A 20,569-nucleotide genomic window follows, 5' to 3' on the forward strand; every position below is an offset into this window, starting at 1 on the left:
TTGGGGTTCCTACGACGACTCAAACACAGGGAAAAAGAAGAAAATAAATCTGGAACCAAAACTGGTTCCACCATGCTTAAAGGGATGTATTATCTATGTATAATCCATTTCTGTCTCCTTTCCATGCATATTCGTGCTTTACCTTCTTTCTAGCTCGTCTCTCTGCATCTCTCCGGCTGCGTTTGTGTGTATAAAGTTTTTTTCAACTTGTGAAAAGCTCCGTAATGATTTATGGACCTAAAGTCCTAACATACAACAGCTTGATGGTGCTATATAATTAGTTAACATAAATAAATACAAATAGTAAAGCATTGCTGGTCTGAAGAGGCTCATCTATTTCAAAATTCATCTACAAAGACTAGAGGTGTGTGAACATGGAAGAGCACAAATGTGACAGAAATTATAAAATCTGACTTTGAAGATGTCAACACATCATTTGATAAAATAAGATGAATTTCACCACACAGGCCAGGATTTGACCTTATGTTTCTGTATATTAAACTGAAAATTATTTTACTATTGCAACAAAAATAATAACTGGTATTTTTCCAGTTATCATGAAAACCAGTATGACGGGTTACTATTTTGGGCGATGACACAAAGGGAGAGATTGTAGCAGTGGCTAAAAAGTCAAACAACGCCACCATTTTGCTCATTTGAAAGAAAAAAGTAGCTTTCATGCTTACGCCGTTTTCGATCAAGGATCCTTTTAGTGTTAAAGGTGAAAATCTCCAACTTCTTCAGTTTAATTTGAATTTCAAGCAGTACAAACACTTCTGTTTTTATTTCCCAAAGAGACAAAGAAATGACGCGTAGAAATGAGTAATGAAATCCACACACTGCCTTTAATACTGTACATTCAATACAGATTCCACTTTTTATTTTTATTTTATAGATGGTCAATGGCAAAACCTTTTTTCTGCCTTATGAATTTCCATAAGTTAAAAAGCAAATATAATAGCATATTGTAGTTTCTTTTTTTGTATTTAAATTACGTTGGAGCAAAAATCAAAGTTTGTAGGTCCCATATAAATAGGAATGATACAGGGAAAAAAAAAAAAAAAAAAAAAAAGTGCAATAATTGAGAATTCCCATCCATTTTATGAACCAGAAACCGTGAGGACATAAACCGTCCAGTTGGAACTCCTTTAACCTCTGAGCTGAGAGACTTTCCTCACCATAGTAACAGAAGTAACATTGCATATCATCCTTTTCATCGAAAATGTAAAACATGGCGCCATCTCCAGGCTGGGGGATGTAATTATTCCACCTCCAAAATACAAAAAATGCTTTAATGTCTTTAGGAACGACAATGTGAGCCATTGTCCCAAATTAGCATAGATTTCAATAAAAAATATTGCAGAAGAATTGACTGGAATTTAAGATTATTTTTTGTATCTCCCCTTTCCACTTTTAGTGGAACCTAGAAAGAAGAAAAACAACTTCTTGATTGTTAGATAACAAGAGGTCCTGCATTTGACATATACGTTCTGGGGCAAAATTATCTACAGTTGAACTGAAGTTTCACACCGAATTATTTTTGGAGAGTTAGAACCCAGATTCTACACCTCACCTTTTACCACAATTAAGTTCCTTGCACTCTTATTTTGTGCTGCGGTATCCGGACGGGTGTGTGTCTGTCCGAGTGTTCGTTATCCTATGCGCGTGTGTGTGTGTGTGTGAGTGTGTGATGGTGCAGTACTCCTGTGGCTCATGGCTGACGGCGTTCCCTCTTGGTGAGCAGGTAACACTGAATGGTTCTCAGCCGATCTTTGGCCGGGGCGAACTCCGGCTGCAGCTTCAGCGTGGACTCGTACCAGCGCATGGCTTTCTCAAACTCCTCCTGTCGCCAAGACACACAACAACAACGACAACGTTGAAAACCCCCCACAAAAAAAACAAATGACAATCGGACGGCAACAGGAAATGCGATAGCAGAGCCGTTACCATTGCGATGTAAACGTTGGCGAGGGTGAAGTGGTTCACCACGAAGTGCGGGGCGATCTCCACCGCCATGCGGGCGACCGTCAGCGCGTCCTCCCACAGCCGAGCGTTCTGGAAGATGTTGGCCAGGCTTATGAGGGGCACGTCCTGGCAAACAAAAGAACATATCGTCACGTTTAAAAACACTCCCTTTGTCCCTCAGAATCGGAACCATGTATTGCCATGTATGTTTTCACATGCAAGGAATTTGTCCTGGCGGGCGCCTGACTTGCCTTCATGTGATGGGGGGCGTAGTTGAGGGCCTGTCGCAGGCAGTCGATGGCCCTCTTGCCTTGACCTTTCACCCTCCAGTACAGCGCGGCCATGCTGGATAACACCCAGGATGTTTGATTCTGCAGGCAGGGAGTATGGAGGGGGAGGAGTGTTGGATTTTAAATCGACAGTACAGTGAGAGGCACTAATACTATGCTTATTGCATCTTTTGATATCAGGAAATCTACTTCTAACGGTTTCCTCGGTGGGTAAAAGCCTGTTTTTAAATGGCTGCGGTTAATTCATTTTCTGAAAATCCTATATTTAGGAAACTCTGTATCCTGATTCAACAGCATCAGAGCCTGAGAGTTGTTTCGTGTTCATGCAACCAAATGTCTTTTTTAACATTGCACACAGTGCAAAGTGCCGTCTCGTCCTTTACAATCCACATAAACACCATTGCTAGTATTTTAATGCTAGTTAACTGACTTGTAAGAGGGGACAAAAATGCATCAAAATCGATCCGCTTGCTGACTTTGCCGCTGTGCCTTCAGGCGACATTCAAGTCGTCCAAACTTCACATTATTTCAACACAAAAGGTTCTGTTTCCCTGAAGAGAAGCGAGAGCGCCTACCTTCTCCAGCACTTTAGCGATGCGCGTTCCCACCTGCTCAAAGGACTGAGGAGAGAACTTGTCTTTGCCGAGGTTCTGCAGGACCTGGAGGTTAGAAAGACACATGAAACCGTTACCTAAAATGTGTGTGTGTGTGTGTGTGCGTGTGCGTGTGTGTGTGTGTGTGTAAAACTCTCAAGTGGTTCCATCAACCAGCCCACGCTTGTCTTGGCTGTTCACATGAACTACCGTTTACCCCGCTGGACCTTTAAAAAGGTGCTTTAAGTCTGGAGGCCACTTTTGATTTCCTGACCGCTGTCAGAGGAAACATCACGGTTATTATTCAGAATATTTGTAATATAGCTAATGAACCAACATATTTATGGTCGTCATTATCAACCATATCCAATTAGTGTTTGTCGCGAAACATTTGGCCAATTAAAAGTCTGTTTAAGTAACGACAGCTCCACCCACAGTGGGGGATAGAAGGATAATCCTGACAGAACATCTACTGACTTTAAACTAATTTGTACATTAGTTTTGTGTGTTTTTTTTCAACCTTGGCTTTGACACGAAGGGGTAACTGATTATCTTGAAGACGGACATTTTCTAACCGCACACGTTGCAAGAACAACTCCCTGGGTCGTTTCGTAGATATCCCAAACGTTCACACACTACCGATTTTAGGACCTTTTTTTTTTTTTGGAGGGCGTAAGGCTGGTATATCAGTTCCCTGTGACATTTTCTTCACGGCTCCTCTTCTCAAGGTTGACGTGACACGACACGACTCTCACGGACAAAACACTTACTTTACCATTCTTACGGTGACGAAGCTGTGACGTTATGTAGCCCACGACGTCCCTACTAAGGAACTAAAACTCTTGGACGAGCATGTTCAACATTTTCACAAGACACTGTTTCCGTATTAGAAAGGGAAGAGCGTGCGTGTTAATCCTCGTGGTCGGTGGCTTCTACCTCACGCAGCTGGCTCTCTCCCGTGTAGTGGATGGCGGCGCGGTTGGCCACCCCGGCCAGGTGGTCGAGGGTGTGCATGCTGGCAGCGAGGTTGGCGTTGCATAAAGGTTCAGCAGCTGGCTCCTGGAGCGGAGTAGCAAAGTCTATGTGCTCTGTGATGCTGAGAGAAGAAGAAAAGACGAGAAAAAAAAATCAAACACAAAGCGAAAAACTGGATTTACTGGATTTCAGTTGTTGATGTGCTGTGATGCAAGAACGTCAACGAGGCAGCAATGTTTACTTCTTTTCTTCTTTGTTTTTTACATGGTTTTCTATTTCTAAACAGTTCAAAGATGTTTACTGAAAACACTCCACACATTTAAAAAAAAAAAAAAAAAGGTATAAAAGGTTTGTGGGTATTATTTTTCCACAAAGAACACATTACTTCCCAAACTAACACGTGTACATGGTCCATGTTTCACAGTTACATGTACATGTACGTTACTTGTGACCATGATCCGGACAGCGGGGGTCTTACTCAATGTTCTTAGCGGAAACGGCCAACCAGGTGCTCGCTACAGTGGTGAGGTCCACCCTTCGTGTCCGCTGGCACTCCTCTGGCCCCGGCCAGCCGAGACTTGTGTAGTCCCTCCAGCGGCCTGCCCAAAAAAAAAACCCCACACAAATAAGACACAAAGACATCTCTCTCAGTAGTCCAGCGCTGCTGTTAAAAGAAACGCGGGTTTTCGTGGTACCTGACGGGCCGGGTGACGGTATAGTCGGGCCGCTTATCTCCAAGACGGAGTGTCCTCCGGGCATCGACTCCCCGTTCTGGCCGTCATCGCTGATGGCGACGCTCTCTGTCCCGTCCACCTTGGCCTTCCTCACGCGCTTCACCTGGAAGGTGATCTGGCGAACGAAAGTCACCCGAATTCAGATCTCACACACACTTTGTGACTCAAGCGTGGCTCTATATCGTGGAAAAGGACGGTGTGTGTGTGTGTGTGTGTGTGTGTGTGTGTGTGTGTGTGTGTGTGTGTGTGTGTGTGTGTGTGTGTGTGTGTGTGTGTGTGCACGTACCCACTCGGCTCCCTCGTCGTCCTCGCAGTTTCCGAAGCAGGGCCCGCCGCCGGCACGGGCGCCCATGACGCGGTCGTTCTTCAGCACCCGGATGCCCCGCAGGTCCCCCCGCTTGCCGCCGACATCCAGCGCTCCCTCAAAAGCTCCCATCAGGTCCTCCTTCAGCTGCCACTCCTCCTCCCCTTCCGCTCCGCCGCCGCCAAATGGCGTGGGCATGTGAGCCGTTCCCGAGGCAGAGGGAGAAGCCCGCTGCTGTCCGGCCGCTTCACCGGACCCATTGCTGTCCAAGATGACCTCTGAACAGGTATGAACAAGGGGGAAATAAGAGAATAAATAACAGCGCCGTTAAAGCTCCAGAGCCTGATTTTTTATGTTTTTCAGGGCTGTAAATTAAGCAAACAGACATGTGAGACGGTTGTGGTTTAACTTTCAATGACATTTTGTCAGTCAACTGAAGAAAATGACACTATTAACGGACATCATTGACTGAATAAAGGACCCAGAGATGCCCGTCTGTGTCATATTGCCACTGGAGGTGTCACTAAATCATATTCTTACTCTCAAAGAGCAGGGAGTCCTCCATGGCAGAAATGTCCGGCGCGTCCTGCTTCTCCTCGCTGCCCTCCCATTCCTCCAGCTGTATAGCGAGCTCCTTCTCCGCCACGCAGACGCCGCCCTCTGGATCAACACAAGTTAGGTTTAGACACTTAGTATGGAAACCACACCGTGGTTAGTGGACGTAAAATCGCTGGCAATGAAGCATATGTATCAATAATCGGACCCGATTAGCAGACAGGTGACCAACAATGTTAAATGTGTTCTAAAAACATCAATATTTAAAAATATATATTGGAAGGGATGCCCCTGAAATAAAGAACAGATAAGCAGAATAGATCAGAGTACTAGTATCGATAAAACCCCAGCATCAGCATCCAAAAACATGAATATATATTGTTGTAACGTACATGAAGTAATAATATCATTATTCTGAAAACCTTGAACAATCAGCCCACTCTCATGTGGGATATGATGTCATCATAATGCGACTACAGACAACATATCAAGGCAGTTTGGGTATTTACTTTGAAATAAAGTAATAATCTTCAACCTTTTGTACATTAATGTGGTTCTTATTATTATTATTATTATTACTACTACTACTACTACTACCACTACTACTAGTACCAAACCTCAACACGATAAAGTGGATCAAACCAAAGACCATGAAAGCTTTTGCACCAGCTCTTCCTTGGGAACAATTTTCTCCTGGACAGAAAATGATGCATTATATATATATTTGGAGACAACAGCAACTGAGTTGTTTATTTTTTTGGAACAAACAAATAAGTCCCTTCAGCTTCTGTCTCTCTAGCTACACTCTGTCTGACTCCATTCACGCTCTGAATTTACTCTAGCAAAGCTCAGGTGTTTTTTTCTCCCTTTCTCGACTGCAGTAGTTTGCAGAGAATATGGATGATGCCCAAATTATTACCACTTGTTCGACTGCAGTAATACCCAGGATCAAACATGTGGGAGGAACAGCAGCAACCAAGACATTTAACACGGGAAAGGTTTGTGTATGTGTATAATATAAATGTATATATATATATATAAACATTTTGCCCTAACTGCTGATGTGACCTCATGTACCCTGTCGTGCTTTCAGGGAGCAATATTTAGCTTTGGAGAGTAAAATATAGACCCTTCTAAATTTGGCATCAGCTATTTTCTGCAGTCTAAATTATTGAGTGGCAAAATTTCTCCACTTCAAAAGCACTTTCCTCCTCACGCCCACTGATGTGAATAAGGAAGAAGGTGCGGCCTCTGTTCACATTAGAGGTGAAACACACCACTTGCTTCTCACGGCTACTCTGGAAGCTTCGAGGGAAAGCTGTGTGTGTGTGTGTGTGTGTGTGTGTGTGTGTGTGTGTGTGTGTGTGTGTGTGTGTGTGTGTGTGTGTGTGTGTGTGTGTGGAGGGGGGAATCAAGGCTAATTTCCAGCTCAATGCAGGTAGAGCTGGCCCATTTAGCAAAAAATAAATATACGTGGTTATGTATAAGCCATAAAGAAATATATGTAGAACAACACATTAGACCCATCAGTCAAACTCACACAATGCAGCACATTCTGCAGCGAACAGTATCAATAATTTATAGTAATGTCTTGAGACTAAATACACATTTAGAGATGATGTAATAGTTTGACACAGCTGTCAAATCAATCAGAACATGGAACACGTGATGTGTAAACTGTTCGCAGTACATGAATTTACACAAAAGCAGTTTCTGGATACAAGCCGTTCAGAATGAAAAATAAAAGCATAAAAAAAAAACTAAGACTAATTAACTAAAGAAATCTTAGTTGAATAACTGACAAAGAGGGGGCAGCCCTACTTTTAAAATGAAGGTATGAATTAGCTTCCCTGGTCTGTTACATAGCTTTCTCTATGCTACAGATCAGGTTTTAAAAAACAAAAGAAGAAAAAGAAACCTGAGGAAATGATTATTGCTCTGTACCGTTTAGCTGCATGCTCTTAACAAACATCTGGGAGCTTACCCCGTATAAGTAGAAGTAACATTCTGGGGAACCAACCCGTCACACTTAAAAGGAGTGGGAGTGAAGTGAGTCGGTGTGTGTTCATGGGATCCACTTACGGGAGCAGGGCTGTCGGTGCGAGAGGTTGTAGAGGAAGGGGTAGAACTGCAGGCAGCGCAGCAGAGGCAGGCTGTTGCGACATTGCTCGCAGCCGGCGAAGGACGAGAAGGACGAGGAGGAGGAGCGTGCCGTCGCCAGGATGTGGCGGAACAGAGCCAGAGCACCCGTCACGTTGCCCTGGGCCAGCTGCACGCTCACCAGGCTGAGCAGGGTGTGGGGCTGCAACAACAACGACAAAACACAGGGGGGGGGACGTTGGCGGCTGGGGGAACAGACGAGAAAACCCAACATTCAGCTTGAGCAGATGTGTGCGTCTTTACGTAAGCCTTTACTTAAGGAGCTCCGGTTCAAAGATATATTCTAGCTGTTGTTCCTGGACTTGGATGTCATCAAAGTCCCTGTTTAGATGGCTTCATTGAACAGGCTGTTGGAAACGCTCCCGATTGATTCTAGGTCAATGCCGACTCAATAACATCTTGCAGATCCTGCACATGGTTTGGGGCCCATACAGTTTAAATCTCTAGGATAGGACTAAACTATAAACTCTAGGAGTGGACTAAATTAATTATTGTGTTCCTGGAACCACCTTAAAATTCATGAGGGATTTACAAAATGGTACAATATTGTACTGGATGCCTCAAGCTGACAAAGGGCACAGCGAGCGGCCATTAAAAGATGCGCTTGGACAGCAGAGTTTGGCATACAAATTTTGCTCAACTGGTATTCGGGGTGTGTTTTGAGTACTTGTGTTGCTGGTAACGCCTTTTAGACCAAGTACACTTTGTTTAAAGGTTGTAACGCATGAATAAAGACCTACGAGACTTCACGGGAACAGCGTCGTGTCCTTAATCTCATTGTTTTCTCTCTCGATCAGCGGTTGACTTTTACACTTTAGCTCCTGTCTTCATCGTTCTAAACAGTTTGACACCCTGGATGCATCCTTCAAAACACACGTTGGAGACCCTTCTGTCTTTCCTAAAATTAGATAATATGTATTCAGCGAGAGCAGTTAGTGAAAGCGTGAGCTAGCGGTTGTGGCCTTAGTGAAAAAGTTACCGTTATATACTTCAACCAAGCCATGACTGACTGAAGGAACTGCTCGTTTTCGTCAACAAACGTGTGTAATGTGTGTGTGTGCCTCATTCGGTGGCCAAAAGCGGCTGTAACACGCGTGTGCAGCTCTGAGCGGGTCGAACCCGGCAGGTCGTGTGCCGATGTGCCTTTACCTCCGTTGCATTGACGGCCAGCGCTTGCTCCAGCAGTGCTTGTGCGTGGGTGGTCAAGCCGTGGTGCAGCAGCAGGTTAGCGGCGTTGGTGAGGGACAAGTGACGGTGGGTGGGCGGGGCTGAGCTCAACACGTGGCGCAGGCACCGCAGGGCGCGGCTGGCGTTGCCTTTGGCCCGCCAGAAGAGGGCCGCCTCGTTGTGGAGCTGCCAGCGGGGAACGGTGGCCTACACCAAACAAACGTCCGTTAGCGCCGATGGGCGGTTTCATGGATTCCTTTTTCTCAGCTCGACAAACTCCAGCTTTGCTTGTGTGTGCGTCGTCTCACTAACGGGTGCAGGAGTCCCGAGACGACGTAAAATGTCTAAAATGAAGCCGGATCAAAACCAAATCCTTTCTTTACTGAACTCTGAACACTGTGTTTTGTCCGCTTCAGCCTGCTGGTGTTGCACCAGGGCTCACTTTCAGCCGGGCTCTTCAGCGCCAGCGTTTCACTCACCGTGTGAGATAAAATCAGAATGTGTAAAAGGTGAAAAAGAATATTTGACTGCGTCGGTGATTGACTCCGTTTGCCAAGAGAAATGTGCGAAGCTCGGACAGAAACAAATCAGCAAAGATCAGTGTACAAAAAAATGTCAAAATAGCAAATTCGCATTTTTTCTGCAGGTTAAAGTTCAGAATCCGCTTTTGCCAATTAACATCAATTCTGTGGTTAAATTGATGGGAGGTCAAAGGTCCCCTCTTACTTGTTTCATAGCTTCAGCTATTCTGGAGCCAATCTGCTCCAGCGTCCATCCTCCACTACGCAACTGCAGTACCTGCGACCACACACAGGAATAATAAACCATTGGATATTCTTCTGCACAGTTTCACATACAGAGGCAGAGGAGCTCTGTTAACATTCTGCACATCCATCTCCACCCACCCACCCACACACACACACACACACACACCTGGGAGGCAGAGGGATCTGGCAGCTTCTTCTCTTCCAGAGGCCAATCCAGGGAGGCCGGCAGGAGGGCCGGGTACGGCTTGGGTACGGGGCCACAGTCTGGCAGAGCGGCCGTCAGAGGACTGCTGCTCCCGTAGAGGAGCGTTGCCACTGGGCTGAATACACACAATTAGACAAAATTGCAAGCGGACTCTTTTCTCGCGTGAAATTCTTCAAAGTCGAGGGAAACGGAGTCAATCGAGCTCCAGGGAAGGTGTACTGACCCGAGGCCCTGCGTCTCGGGTGGGAGATAGTAGGTTGGCACCAGGTGAGCGGGGGGCACGCTCGGGAACTCGTGGGCGCAGTCCGTCCTCTGAGGCCACAACCTCTTCTGCGTGTCCTGAAGGGGGAAAACACACGTTGCTCTCACTCTCCTTCCTATTCACGTTATCAGATTGAAACGCCATTTCAGTCTGGAAGTTTTTACACAAACAAATTGGGTGAACAAAAAAAATTTGAAAAAGGAAACTACTACGAAAATAATGTTTTTATCTCTCTACAGACCGAAAAAAAAGTTGTTATTGTGTCAACCACAACAAAACACGACCTCTTTGATAGCAGAGCACAATTCAAATATCCACACATTTTAGATTTTAGAAACTACAAGGGTATACAAGTAATACAAATGATAAGGGTTCAGGAATGAGCGGCAATTTCAAATCACTCTAATGTTTCAGAAAACAAAAACAAACAAAAAAAATCAGAGTTCCCCGTCTTGCCTGTGTGTAATCCTGACGGCTGCCCCAGAGAGCAGCAGCGGGGTCCTGGTCTCCGGACACCGAGGGGTGGAGCTGTGGACTGGCCGCCGTCTGGTTGGACTTGCGCTCCGAAACGAGCGCCACGCTGGACGCCACCGACACCTCCTCCCCGAACTACACAGACAAACACAGAGACCAGAAGATGAAGTCAGATGTTCTTCTTTTTACTGGTAACATTCCCGTTTGTTTGCTTCGATTGATAAATATCCGCTGAAAGCGGTTCTTTTAACAATAAAATAAAATAAAATCACAAAGAGGACTCGCCTGGACGTAGTGGACATGCTCGAACAGGTCGCCGCGGTGATAGCGCACAGGCAGGTCAAAGGGGCAGTAGAGGCTGCGCTGCTGCTGACCCAGCCGACACATCTGATGGTTCCCTGGAGCACACACACGTACGCACAATACTTAGGTATGAGCTTTTCTTTACTACGGAGGACCCAAAAAGGAGTGAGACGCCTTTAGGTGTTCTCGGGTCCATGTGCGTGGCATCTTACCAAGTTGGGCTTCCTTGGCCATCTGGGTCTCGTGGATGATGTTGCGCAGGATCTGCTCCTCCTGCAGCAGCTTGTGTTTGTCCAGCGCCTCCTGCTGGCGGAGGTAGTGGTCGTGCTGCTTCTGGTACTCCTTCAGTTCGTTCAGCGTCCGCTGCAGGGATCTGAAAAGACATAGTCAAATGAGGACGGGGCAGACACGCACGGCAGAGAAATACAGCACAACACATGACCAACCGACAACGACAAGACTTCTTTGTGAAAGCCTCGGTGTCTTAAATCCACTTTGCATTCATGAGCCAAACACAGACGCTCTGCCAGCCTCTGGGGAGCTTTCTTTTACTTACACACCGACTTCCCCACGGACGGTGTCTAAGTGCGAGGAAGCTTTCCCAACAGGGAAAAGGAAGTGTATTGCTTTTTCTGTCTTCATAATTTTTTTTTAAATAATCCCCTGTAGCAATCCTACAACGAGCAAGCATTGTTCAGAAACAGAAATATGGTAAAAAGAAAGAAAAAAGAAGCCCATAATCTCCGATAACCCAACCCAGGATCAAATGTATGACATACGGTCAGGCAAAAGGTTTGTTCTTGTCGCTGCCTCGCATGTTTTGAAGCGGCCACATGTCACCGGGTATCTCATCCGACCAGAGTGCTTGAGAGCGTGAATGTACGACTGCCCGCCTACCTGTGCTGGGCTTCCAGGCGCTGCTCCAGCTTTTGCTGACAGAGCACCGAATGCTTCCTCCTCAGGGCCTGCTCGAAGCCCGGCTGGGCCTGCAGCGCCTGCTCGTAACACAGCACGGAGTGGTTGTACTCCCCGAGCATCTGTTCAGACAGCGGTAGAAGGGAGAGCGGGGGAGACACAAACAGATAGTGGATAGAGGTCAAACTCATTTGTTTCATGGAGGAATCACACTGTAATACAACTAAAAGAAGTTAACTGACTCATATATATATATATATATATATATATATATATATATATATAAAGCTTTGAGAGACTCAAAGAGAAGGTGATTCATCTCAGAACCTTATCGGCTGTTGGTCTGACAATGACAAGCCTCAAAAAGGGAAAGATATATTTTTGGGGTTCTGGTGCAGCCAGCAGGTTGCCGAGCCCTGACTTCCTTATCTGTGCTCTGCTCATCGTTTCCGGTCCGATGAGCAACTCGGCAGACCAGCAACAGACCAGAGTCGGAGTTCAGAGGCGACGTGCACGACCTGATTGTTTTACAAGTAGTCTGTTCACAAGCTCATTTTAAACTAGTGTTTCAACCAGAGCCTGCTGCGACGCGATTGGTCAACACTCCTCGGACTATGACCGAAAATCTGAACGCTTTCAATACCAAAACATTGTCCCATTGCCTACAGATTCTACATATGAATGCACAGTCTGTTTATAGAGATTAATAAAGTCCCTACACAAGTATAAAGGTCTCGTTATTGAAATGTCTTGGACGGCAATACTCTGTATCTTCTATACATACATACATACATACAAGTGCCAAAAGAATACGCTAGAAGCTGAATTCTGTCTCGTTTGTGTCATGGAACCCTCAAACTCAGACCTCAAACTACAGATGGTGAGATGGCAAGAATAATAGTTGGCTAGAAATAACGGGAACGAAAGCTTACTACAGTTTAGTTCGCCACGTCTCAATCAACTACGCATTTCTTTACCGAAAACCTACAAATGAGCACTGGTTCTCGGACTCACGGCGTAAATGTTGCCCAGGGTGTAGTGGCTGGTGAAGAGATCCGACGTGAGGTCCAAGGCAGCGTGGGCGAGAATGGCAGCATCTGCAGAGAAATGGGCGCGGTGCAGGATGTTGGCCATGTTGACCAGGGCTACGTCCTTGTGCTGCCTACAAGAACAACACACACACACACACACACACACACACACACACACAATGTGAGAGCGTGAACACCTGCGAGCGGTCTCACACAATAACCAAAAAAAACATCTATCGAACAACTATCGCAGTGTCCTTCCCGAGAAGCCGACGTTACCTCGGGGAGAAATGCAGAGCGCGCACCACACAGTCGACGGCCCTCTGAGGCTCGTTCTTCATGCGCCAGTAAAACGACGCCATGTTGTACAGCACCCAGGACGACGAATTCTGGAACACACAAAGACGTGCACACGCACATTTATTTGAACAACTTCGAATGACTAACTGCCAACTGTTAGGAGTCTGTAAAGTATTTTTCTTCTATGCACATTCCATGCTTTTGTCCAATATCAACTAAAAGGGGAGAACAAAAGGTATTTAGTATTTGTATAGTTCGGTGAAGCATCGCTGCTTACCCTCAGTAGCTCTTGATGGATGCGGTGGCCCACCTCGTCCACACTGCGGCCCAGCCTATGAGACAGCGAACTAAAAATCGGGTCCTCCTTAGAGAGCAGCGGGGAGGTCAAGTTCGCCCTCTCCTGCACGCCCTGCAGCGGATAGAAAGGGTAGTTCAATCATGTGATCGGTCACACGAAGGCTACATCTCTGTGGTGTGCAGAGCAGAAATGATCTCACCGGACAGCAGGGCTCACAGAAAAGTATATTAGTATTTATTATAAGTATTAAAGTACATAGACGGCATGCTAACGTCCAAAGTACACACGTTGAATGTCTCTGCGGCTATATTCAAGTGAATATAATATACTGGCGACCGCCCACTGGACTCTTGACCTGATACAGGAAGCTAAGACATTAAATAATAATAAAGTAATAAAGTAATAATAATAATAATAATAATGAATCAGACCTATAGCGCTTTTCAGAGTTTTTAACATACTGTAGGTAAAATGTTTTAATAAAAAGCAGTAAAACTCTTTAACAAAGACAGAAAAAATTAAGAATAAAATTAAAGAAAAGCTCAGAGGAAGGAAAGTGTGTTTTGACGGCCTTCTTGAATGACAATGTGCGAGGAATTGTTAAAACGGTTCGGTAAGGAGTTCCTTAAAATACAGTACAGTTGTTCCTGAGAATATATTTAACGCTAAAATGGTCACTGAATATTAATGTCCTGATAATAAACTCATATTTAAATACAATACATACAACCTTGTCCAAAAACTGCAACAAAAGTTTAGGTTTTTTTTTTTCTTCCCCCACTGAAACCAAACCAGCTTCCCTCTGAGCATTTCTTCTTTTTAATTCTGAATTATTGGGGGCGTAATATATCATATTGCAGCTGCCTCGAGGCCTTCAGAGCGCATAAAGACAGATTCACGTGGCCGGAGACGAGTTGCAAAACGCAGCGCTGTGTCAATAGTTTGTGCAAGCGGCAGCAGTCCTGTCTGCTCACACAAGAAGTGTATTCCTCCACCCAGGTAAACAAGCCATTCTGCTCCTTTGCTGCTTTCCACAGAGCTAATTTCTGTCCGTCTGCTTGTGTATGTGTGTATGTGTGTGTGTGTGTGGGGCTAATCGTCACACATTTCTAATGTTATTCTCTCCTGTATGTGCTTGTTCTTACATAAAAAAATAAAAAAATCCCCCACTGAAACGGTAAACAGAGCATTGCTGTAAAATGTCGGCTGCTAACATTTGATGAAATGTTATTAAAACAATGACCCCCTACTCACCCTGAGATGCTGGAAAGCATGGATGCTATAAGGTAGTTCAAACACGTTAGCGCAGTCGGGCTTTTCTAGATCGGGCGGCAAAGCTGACCGGGAATCTACGTGGTCTTCAGGGCTACAGAAGGAGGAGAGCAGAAAAACAACAATGTCATCATTAACTCAAAAAGCACAATCTAAACGACGCCATAGCTCACTTTAATACAACACGGCAGAGACAACAGGAATGTCGTCGCTCGCTTGATTCACAGAGGAGGAGCTCACCCGATGTCTTTGCTTTCCAGGGAAACGTAGGTGCCGTCGTACAGGTCCAGGTCTCCTAGGGGCACCTTGGCCATGACGCAGTCCGTGTCCTCTTTGTAGTGCCTCTGCTCCAGCCCCGTGTCTCGGTCCTCGTTCTCCTCAATGTGGATCTTCTGCGCCACCAGCTGCTTCTGCTCAACAGCAGCCAGAAAGAGGGGGAACAATCAGGGGGGAGACTAGTAAGCACAGGAAAAACAGCTGACAAGAGTAGGTAATGGACATAGGGGGTGTTTATGTGATCCGTTATCTCCGTTCTGTACAAATGAAACTGAAGGCAAGCAAACTCCTCAGCCGTTAAAAATAGATGATCCTAAAGAGAAACACACTTAGACAACATCTTTGCACATGTCACACACGCACCTCCAGCTTCTTGAGGTAGTTAACGCGAGTCTCTTGCCTCATGAAGATCACAACATCGTGTGGATGCTTCAGATTTAAAGGAGAGTCAACCTGAAACAACAACAACAACAACAAGTGCGTTAAGGACTGACATGAGCCAAAAAGCTAATACATGTAAGGAGATGACAATGGATTAAAACACTATTAGGTCATGTCCAACTTTCATTTTCAAATTGTAACGTTTCACCTCAGCCCATTAGAGCCCGTCCCCCCTTCCCAAAAAAGCCTGTCACATTAACATGAACCCCATCTAAAGCTCGTAGTTGGATGACTGTCACCAACCAACACTTATCACGTTATCTCCAGCAAAATAAATGTAAAAAATCGATTCCCAACGCGGACGTGAACGCGGGCCTGTGACACACTGGTCATCTTGACCTCACACGCCTTACGACAACGTCACGCTACATTTTAAATTTAAAGCAGCTTTCTCGCCGGTGCGTAAACGTCACCCACGGAGCTGGCGAACGGGTCTCCTTGAGATTGAGTTAAGGCTTTAAAAATGACGTTGAGAAAGCCCGTTAACGGGACCCGGTAACGCCTATATAGCTCTGCCGAAGCTAGCCGCCTGACGTCCGCGTTAGCTGGCGGTGACTGTCATACCTGCTGCTGGATCTTCCCGTCCTCCGTGACGACCCAGTGAGTCGTGGCCCCTCCGGAGTCCACGATAAGTGCGCAGAGGAGGATGAAAAGCTTCCCCGGGAATGACGTTTTTCGCGAACAGTTGACGCGACAGGGCAAAGACTCAGGACTGATTTTCCCGAGGTCCGCCATTTTTTCTGTCTCATTTTGCTCTGTGGCAACGGTTAAAAAAAAAGCGTTGCGGCCTCCGGCCAGAGGGGGGCGCTGCGCGCGCGTACGTACGTAGCGAAAAACAACACCCAACTCTACAGGTTGCCGTTGATGACGTATGGAAAAGAAAAAACAGGAAATACCGTAGAAAACGAAAAAAAAAAGTTCCAGACGTTTTCAAGGCTGAAGGTGAGGTATTTACGGACGGATAATATCTCCTATCTGCAGCTGTGGTCAGCGCTTGAACGCCGGTGTTGCTGAGGAGGATGTTTGTTTGCCGTCTCCGCTGTTACGGTCAGTATCTTTTCTCCAAAATTGGGTTCAAAGTTGTAGTTCCGCATCCAGGGTCATGCCTAACGTTTACGACATCGAGTTGACAACGTTGATCAACACCATTTATTGTGTCTGCTGTGAAATAGTTTGCACCGGTGTCTCGGTAATAGCTTTAGATAGGACATTCTTGAGGAATGCTTACTATTTATTTTAAAGTATTACTTTACACGGTACTTCCCATAATGGGTGTAACGTTCACTGTACCTCATTTTATCAGGAGATTGCAGCGCCCAGAGAGCAACGTTAGTTTGTCACAAGGACGGATACATCAAATATATAATATAATGAATCGCCTCTGTCCAAATCAGTCACTAAACTATAACACCCGTACTCTGTTGTTTGTTTGGCTACATCTGTGCATTATTCTTTTGTTTTTCTTTGTTAGTTAATTTAATATTATTCCTTTTATTTGTATATATTGTGCGTTTTTATTATTCTATGCTGTTTTTGTATATATTGTGCATTTTTGATCTTTTATTGCTTACCTGTATGTATAAATGCTGCTTTAGCGAGAGAAACAATTCCCCTTGCAGGATTAATAAAGTAACTATCTATCTTTTTTAATTATGGAAGTGGTAGCTGTATTTTAACATGGCTGCGCTGTCATGTTGATGTTATTGTGTGTTGAGCTAAACATCCTTTTAGGATATTTCCTCATATAAGAGGAGACTGTGCCACGATCAGAAAAATGATTCAACACAAGTTCAAGATTGAATGTGTCAATGCATTGACATTTATTTGAGAGGAAATAAAAGTCTTTGCTGAGCTTTCTTTAGTACTGATGCTAACTTTGAAAAATAAAGAATATTTACACGCAATGTTTTGTTGTTGTTGTTGCCACTCTCCACAGATGGCTTCCTTTGAAAGCAACAAGGGGAGTCTGCAGGAGGACAGCTATGAGGGAGCCTTCGGCGGAGAGCTCTCCAGCTGCGCGTTGGCGATGCTGGAAAAGGAACGGGAATCGCTCCTCAGCCCGTCGGAGAGCCCCGGCGCCTTCATCAGCAGCAGCAGCTCCTCTGCCAGCCTTCAGGCCGCTGCGCCCCTCCAGGGCTACGATGTGGAGTTTGACCCCCCGCTGGAGAGCAAATACGAGTGCCCCATCTGCCTCATGGCTTTGAGGAACGCCATTCAAACGCCATGTGGTCACCGCTTCTGCAAGAACTGCATCGAGAAGTCTATTCGGTACGCTACCGTTGCAGCTCTCCTAAGAAATAAAGTGTGTGTGTGTGTGTCGAAATGATGCTGCGTTTTATCTGACTCGAATCTCCACTCAGATATAACGCCTCGCCTTCAAAATTTGCTGTGTCACTCATCGCTTTTTTCCCTTGCTCTCTTGCGAAACAGCGATACGGGACAGAGGTGTCCCGTGGACAACGAAAGGCTTTTGGAAGACCAGTTGTTTCCGGACAACTTTGCCAAACGGGAGATTCTGTCGCTGACCGTTCGCTGTCCGAACTCCGGCTGCGATGAGAAAATGGAGCTCCGGCAATTAGAGGTGAGCGTTTAAACGCAGAGGCGCGACTTGTGACTTTGAACGCAGCTCAAACAACAACATGGAAATAGAGAATTTAAGTTAAACAAGCTGAATTTGAATTAATTGAAGTTACCACAATAACCTAAATATATTGAAAATCATACGGTGCAACTCAGATGTGTTTATATTTGTTATGCCGTATTTATCATTGTGGTCAGTTACAATTGATCCATGAACTTGTACTTCACTCTATCTCTTTAATTCCAACATGTCCTCACACTCTGTCCCCCCCCCCCCCCCAACAGAATCATGTGGCACGTTGTCAGTTCGCCACCGTGCCTTGCTCCCAGTGCCAGCAGTCGGTGAGAAAGAGCCACCTCGAGGAGCACAAAACTGACGAGTGTCAAAGGAGACCCATGTTCTGTCCGGATTGCGCGGCGCCCTTCTACTACGCAGAGAGAGAGGTAACGTGGACCCGCGTCTCTTGCCGTTTTTCTGGAGTTTCGGTATCAGTAAGGGATTGGTCTCCTCACCAATGTGTTGTCGGTTGCTCCTCCAGCTCCACGAGCAGCAGTGTCCCTTCGTCAGCGTGAAGTGCCAGTACTGCGAGATGGATCTCATCAGAGACCAGGTGAGATACGACAATGTCGGCCATGGAGGATGAAAAAAAAAAAAAGTCCTCTGATACATTTTTAGAGGTGTGAATAATAACAAGAATGAGAAAGCATTCCACTCACAGGCACGGCACATTTAAATAGTTTTCTGAATGAGACGGGAAGTTAGCTTTTTTACAAGAGTTTCCAGAATGAACACAACAATAACCAACTTTTTTTGAAATCCTGATTTAAATAAATAGAAGTGATACTGAAGCTGCGCTGATGTTTTCGTTCCAGATCGAATCTCATTGTGACACAGATTGTCCGAAGGCGCCCATCGCCTGTAACTTCAGCACCTTCGGTTGTAAGGAAAGGGTAGGTGGTCGCGATTGCTTGTTACACAACCGTTTAAAAAAAAAATTCAAATAATAACACACGGTTTGCCTCTTTTTTTGCAGATGCAGCGCCACGACTTGGCTCAGCACATGCAGGAGTTCACGCAGATGCACATGCGCTACATGGCCGAGTTCCTGCGCGGCCTCAGTCTCAACGGCACCGCGCCCAAGTCCCTGTGGGCGCTGGCACCGTCCCTTTCCTCCGAGGATCCGGGCGCCGCGGCGTCCGTAGCGGCCTGTAGCGGACCCAGAGGAGCCGCGAGCAGCAGCAGCGGCGGCGGCGGCAACAGCTGTGCGCCAAGTCAGCCGACTCAGGAGATTCAGAGGCTCAGGGAGATGGACGGGCGGTTGGTGAAGCAGGATCACCAGCTGCGTGAGCTCATCATCTTAAAGGAAACCCAGGTAAAGGATGTCCTTCAGAGTCATTCGGTGGGAAAGTGGGGAAAAAGGAGATGTCAAACTTGCAGTGTAATTTCATTAGAAAAAGAATAAAATTGGTTTGTTGTACTTAAAGCAGGGATACAAAAAGTTCCAAAATCTATGAAATCCATTCGCAGCTTAACAAGATGTGACTATCTTTTTAATTTATTAGCCTTTTTAACGGGATGGTGTGTCGGTGCTCCGAGCGCTGCCACAAACAAAAAGGTCACCTTTACCCAAAGGCGTCCTGCGTGGACTCAGACCGAAGCCGCTACACCTCCTGCAGGTCATAATATAACTGTCGCTCCGCGTCCTCCACAGGCCGGCCAGCTGGCGGAGCTCAGGCGCCGGGTGTCGACGCTGGAGGAGACCGTGAAGGACCTGGAGTCCCAGCAGTGTCAGGGCATCTTCGTCTGGCGCCTGCGGGGTTTCTCCGCCCACCTGCGGAACCAGGAAGCGGGCCTGGCAGTGGTGGAGCACAGCCCCGGCTTCTACACGGGCCGCCCGGGCTACAAGCTGTGCCTGCGCTTGCACTTGCAGACCCCCAACGCCCCGCGCTGCTCCAACTTCATCTCCCTCTTCGTCCACACCATGCAGGGAGCGTTCGACGGGCAGCTAAGCTGGCCGTTCCAGGGCACCATCCGCCTCGCCATCCTGGACCAGGGCCCCGAGGCTCAGCACCACGTCGAGGCCATGGAGACCAAACCCGACCTGCAGGCCTTCCAGAAGCCCGTCATCCAGCGCAACCCCAAGGGATTCGGCTACGTCACCTTCCTGCACCTGCAACAGCTGAGCCAGAGGGCCTTCGTGAAAGACGACACTCTGCTAATCCGCTGTGAGGTGACGCCGCGCTTTGACAGCACGCTGCACCGCGACGGACCAGCGGTGCAGCCCAGAGGACCCGAGGCCTCAGTATCGAGGGACTAAAGTCAAACTCATATCTATAGCATCATCATCATCATCATCATCATCATCATGCCGAATGTTTGACTGAAAGGACACCAGGAGGAGAGAAATTGATATTCACACACATTTAAAATCTGGACACTGCAAGTATCGTAGTATTTATTTGTCCACTCACTTTTAAAATGTCTGTGATTTTATTTTATTATTATTTTTTTTTAATATTTCTTGGGGTGGCTTGTTTAATATATAATTTTTAATATATGAAATGTACGTAGTCACCCACATGGTACCAACAGTCGGTATGTCTCATCAGCTTCACGACACCAGTTTAAAGATGTATACCTGCTGCCTGGCGACTGAATATTTCCGAAAGACTTGTTGGAGGCGGCACTTGTTGTTTCTAAA

The 20,569-nt window shown here is 46.2% G+C and overlaps 2 protein-coding genes across 3 annotated transcripts; one reads left to right on the plus strand and one right to left on the minus strand.

Moving 5' to 3' along the window:
- Positions 1-1,050: 1,050 nt before the first annotated feature.
- ttc17 (tetratricopeptide repeat domain 17) lies at positions 1,051-16,022 on the minus strand (the record flags this gene model as incomplete). 2 transcript variants are annotated; one of them, XM_079216517.1, is made up of 25 exons in its annotated part: positions 1,051-1,843; positions 1,948-2,091; positions 2,217-2,336; positions 2,831-2,914; positions 3,785-3,944; positions 4,302-4,422; positions 4,519-4,672; positions 4,844-5,139; positions 5,402-5,521; positions 7,499-7,718; positions 8,726-8,950; positions 9,470-9,541; positions 9,677-9,830; positions 9,939-10,054; positions 10,434-10,586; positions 10,737-10,849; positions 10,967-11,127; positions 11,652-11,791; positions 12,684-12,831; positions 12,980-13,089; positions 13,278-13,409; positions 14,553-14,664; positions 14,811-14,980; positions 15,210-15,299; positions 15,852-16,022. In XM_079216517.1, the coding sequence occupies 25 exons, from the start codon at positions 16,020-16,022 to the stop codon at positions 1,712-1,714; spliced, it is 3,618 nt and encodes a 1,205-aa protein (XP_079072643.1). In that variant the 3' UTR covers positions 1,051-1,711. The 2 variants fall into 2 exon arrangements, with proteins under 2 accessions (XP_079072643.1, XP_079072642.1); XM_079216516.1 differs by having other exon boundaries at positions 5,402-5,530.
- Positions 16,023-16,182: 160 nt separating this feature from the next.
- traf6 (TNF receptor-associated factor 6) lies at positions 16,183-20,569 on the plus strand. The gene is made up of 8 exons (XM_079216487.1): positions 16,183-16,334; positions 17,224-17,555; positions 17,718-17,868; positions 18,153-18,311; positions 18,407-18,478; positions 18,741-18,818; positions 18,902-19,240; positions 19,580-20,569. Exons 2-8 carry the CDS (start codon positions 17,224-17,226, stop codon positions 20,183-20,185), a joined length of 1,737 nt encoding a protein of 578 aa, XP_079072613.1. The 5' UTR covers positions 16,183-16,334; the 3' UTR covers positions 20,186-20,569.

This window comes from Taurulus bubalis (assembly GCF_910589615.1).
Source record: "Taurulus bubalis genome assembly, chromosome: 4".
In the NCBI taxonomy this organism is placed as follows: domain Eukaryota; kingdom Metazoa; phylum Chordata; class Actinopteri; order Perciformes; family Cottidae; genus Taurulus; species Taurulus bubalis.

Bases quoted from the DNA above. Each gene is read 5' to 3' on its own strand.
- traf6 (XM_079216487.1), top strand. From the start codon at position 17,224: ATGGCTTCCTTTGAAAGCAACAAGGGGAGTCTGCAGGAGGACAGCTAT. The intron at 17,556-17,717 runs GTACGCTACCGT...CTTGCGAAACAG, and splicing joins TGCATCGAGAAGTCTATTCG to CGATACGGGACAGAGGTGTC. The intron at 17,869-18,152 runs GTGAGCGTTTAA...CCCCCCCAACAG, and splicing joins TGGAGCTCCGGCAATTAGAG to AATCATGTGGCACGTTGTCA.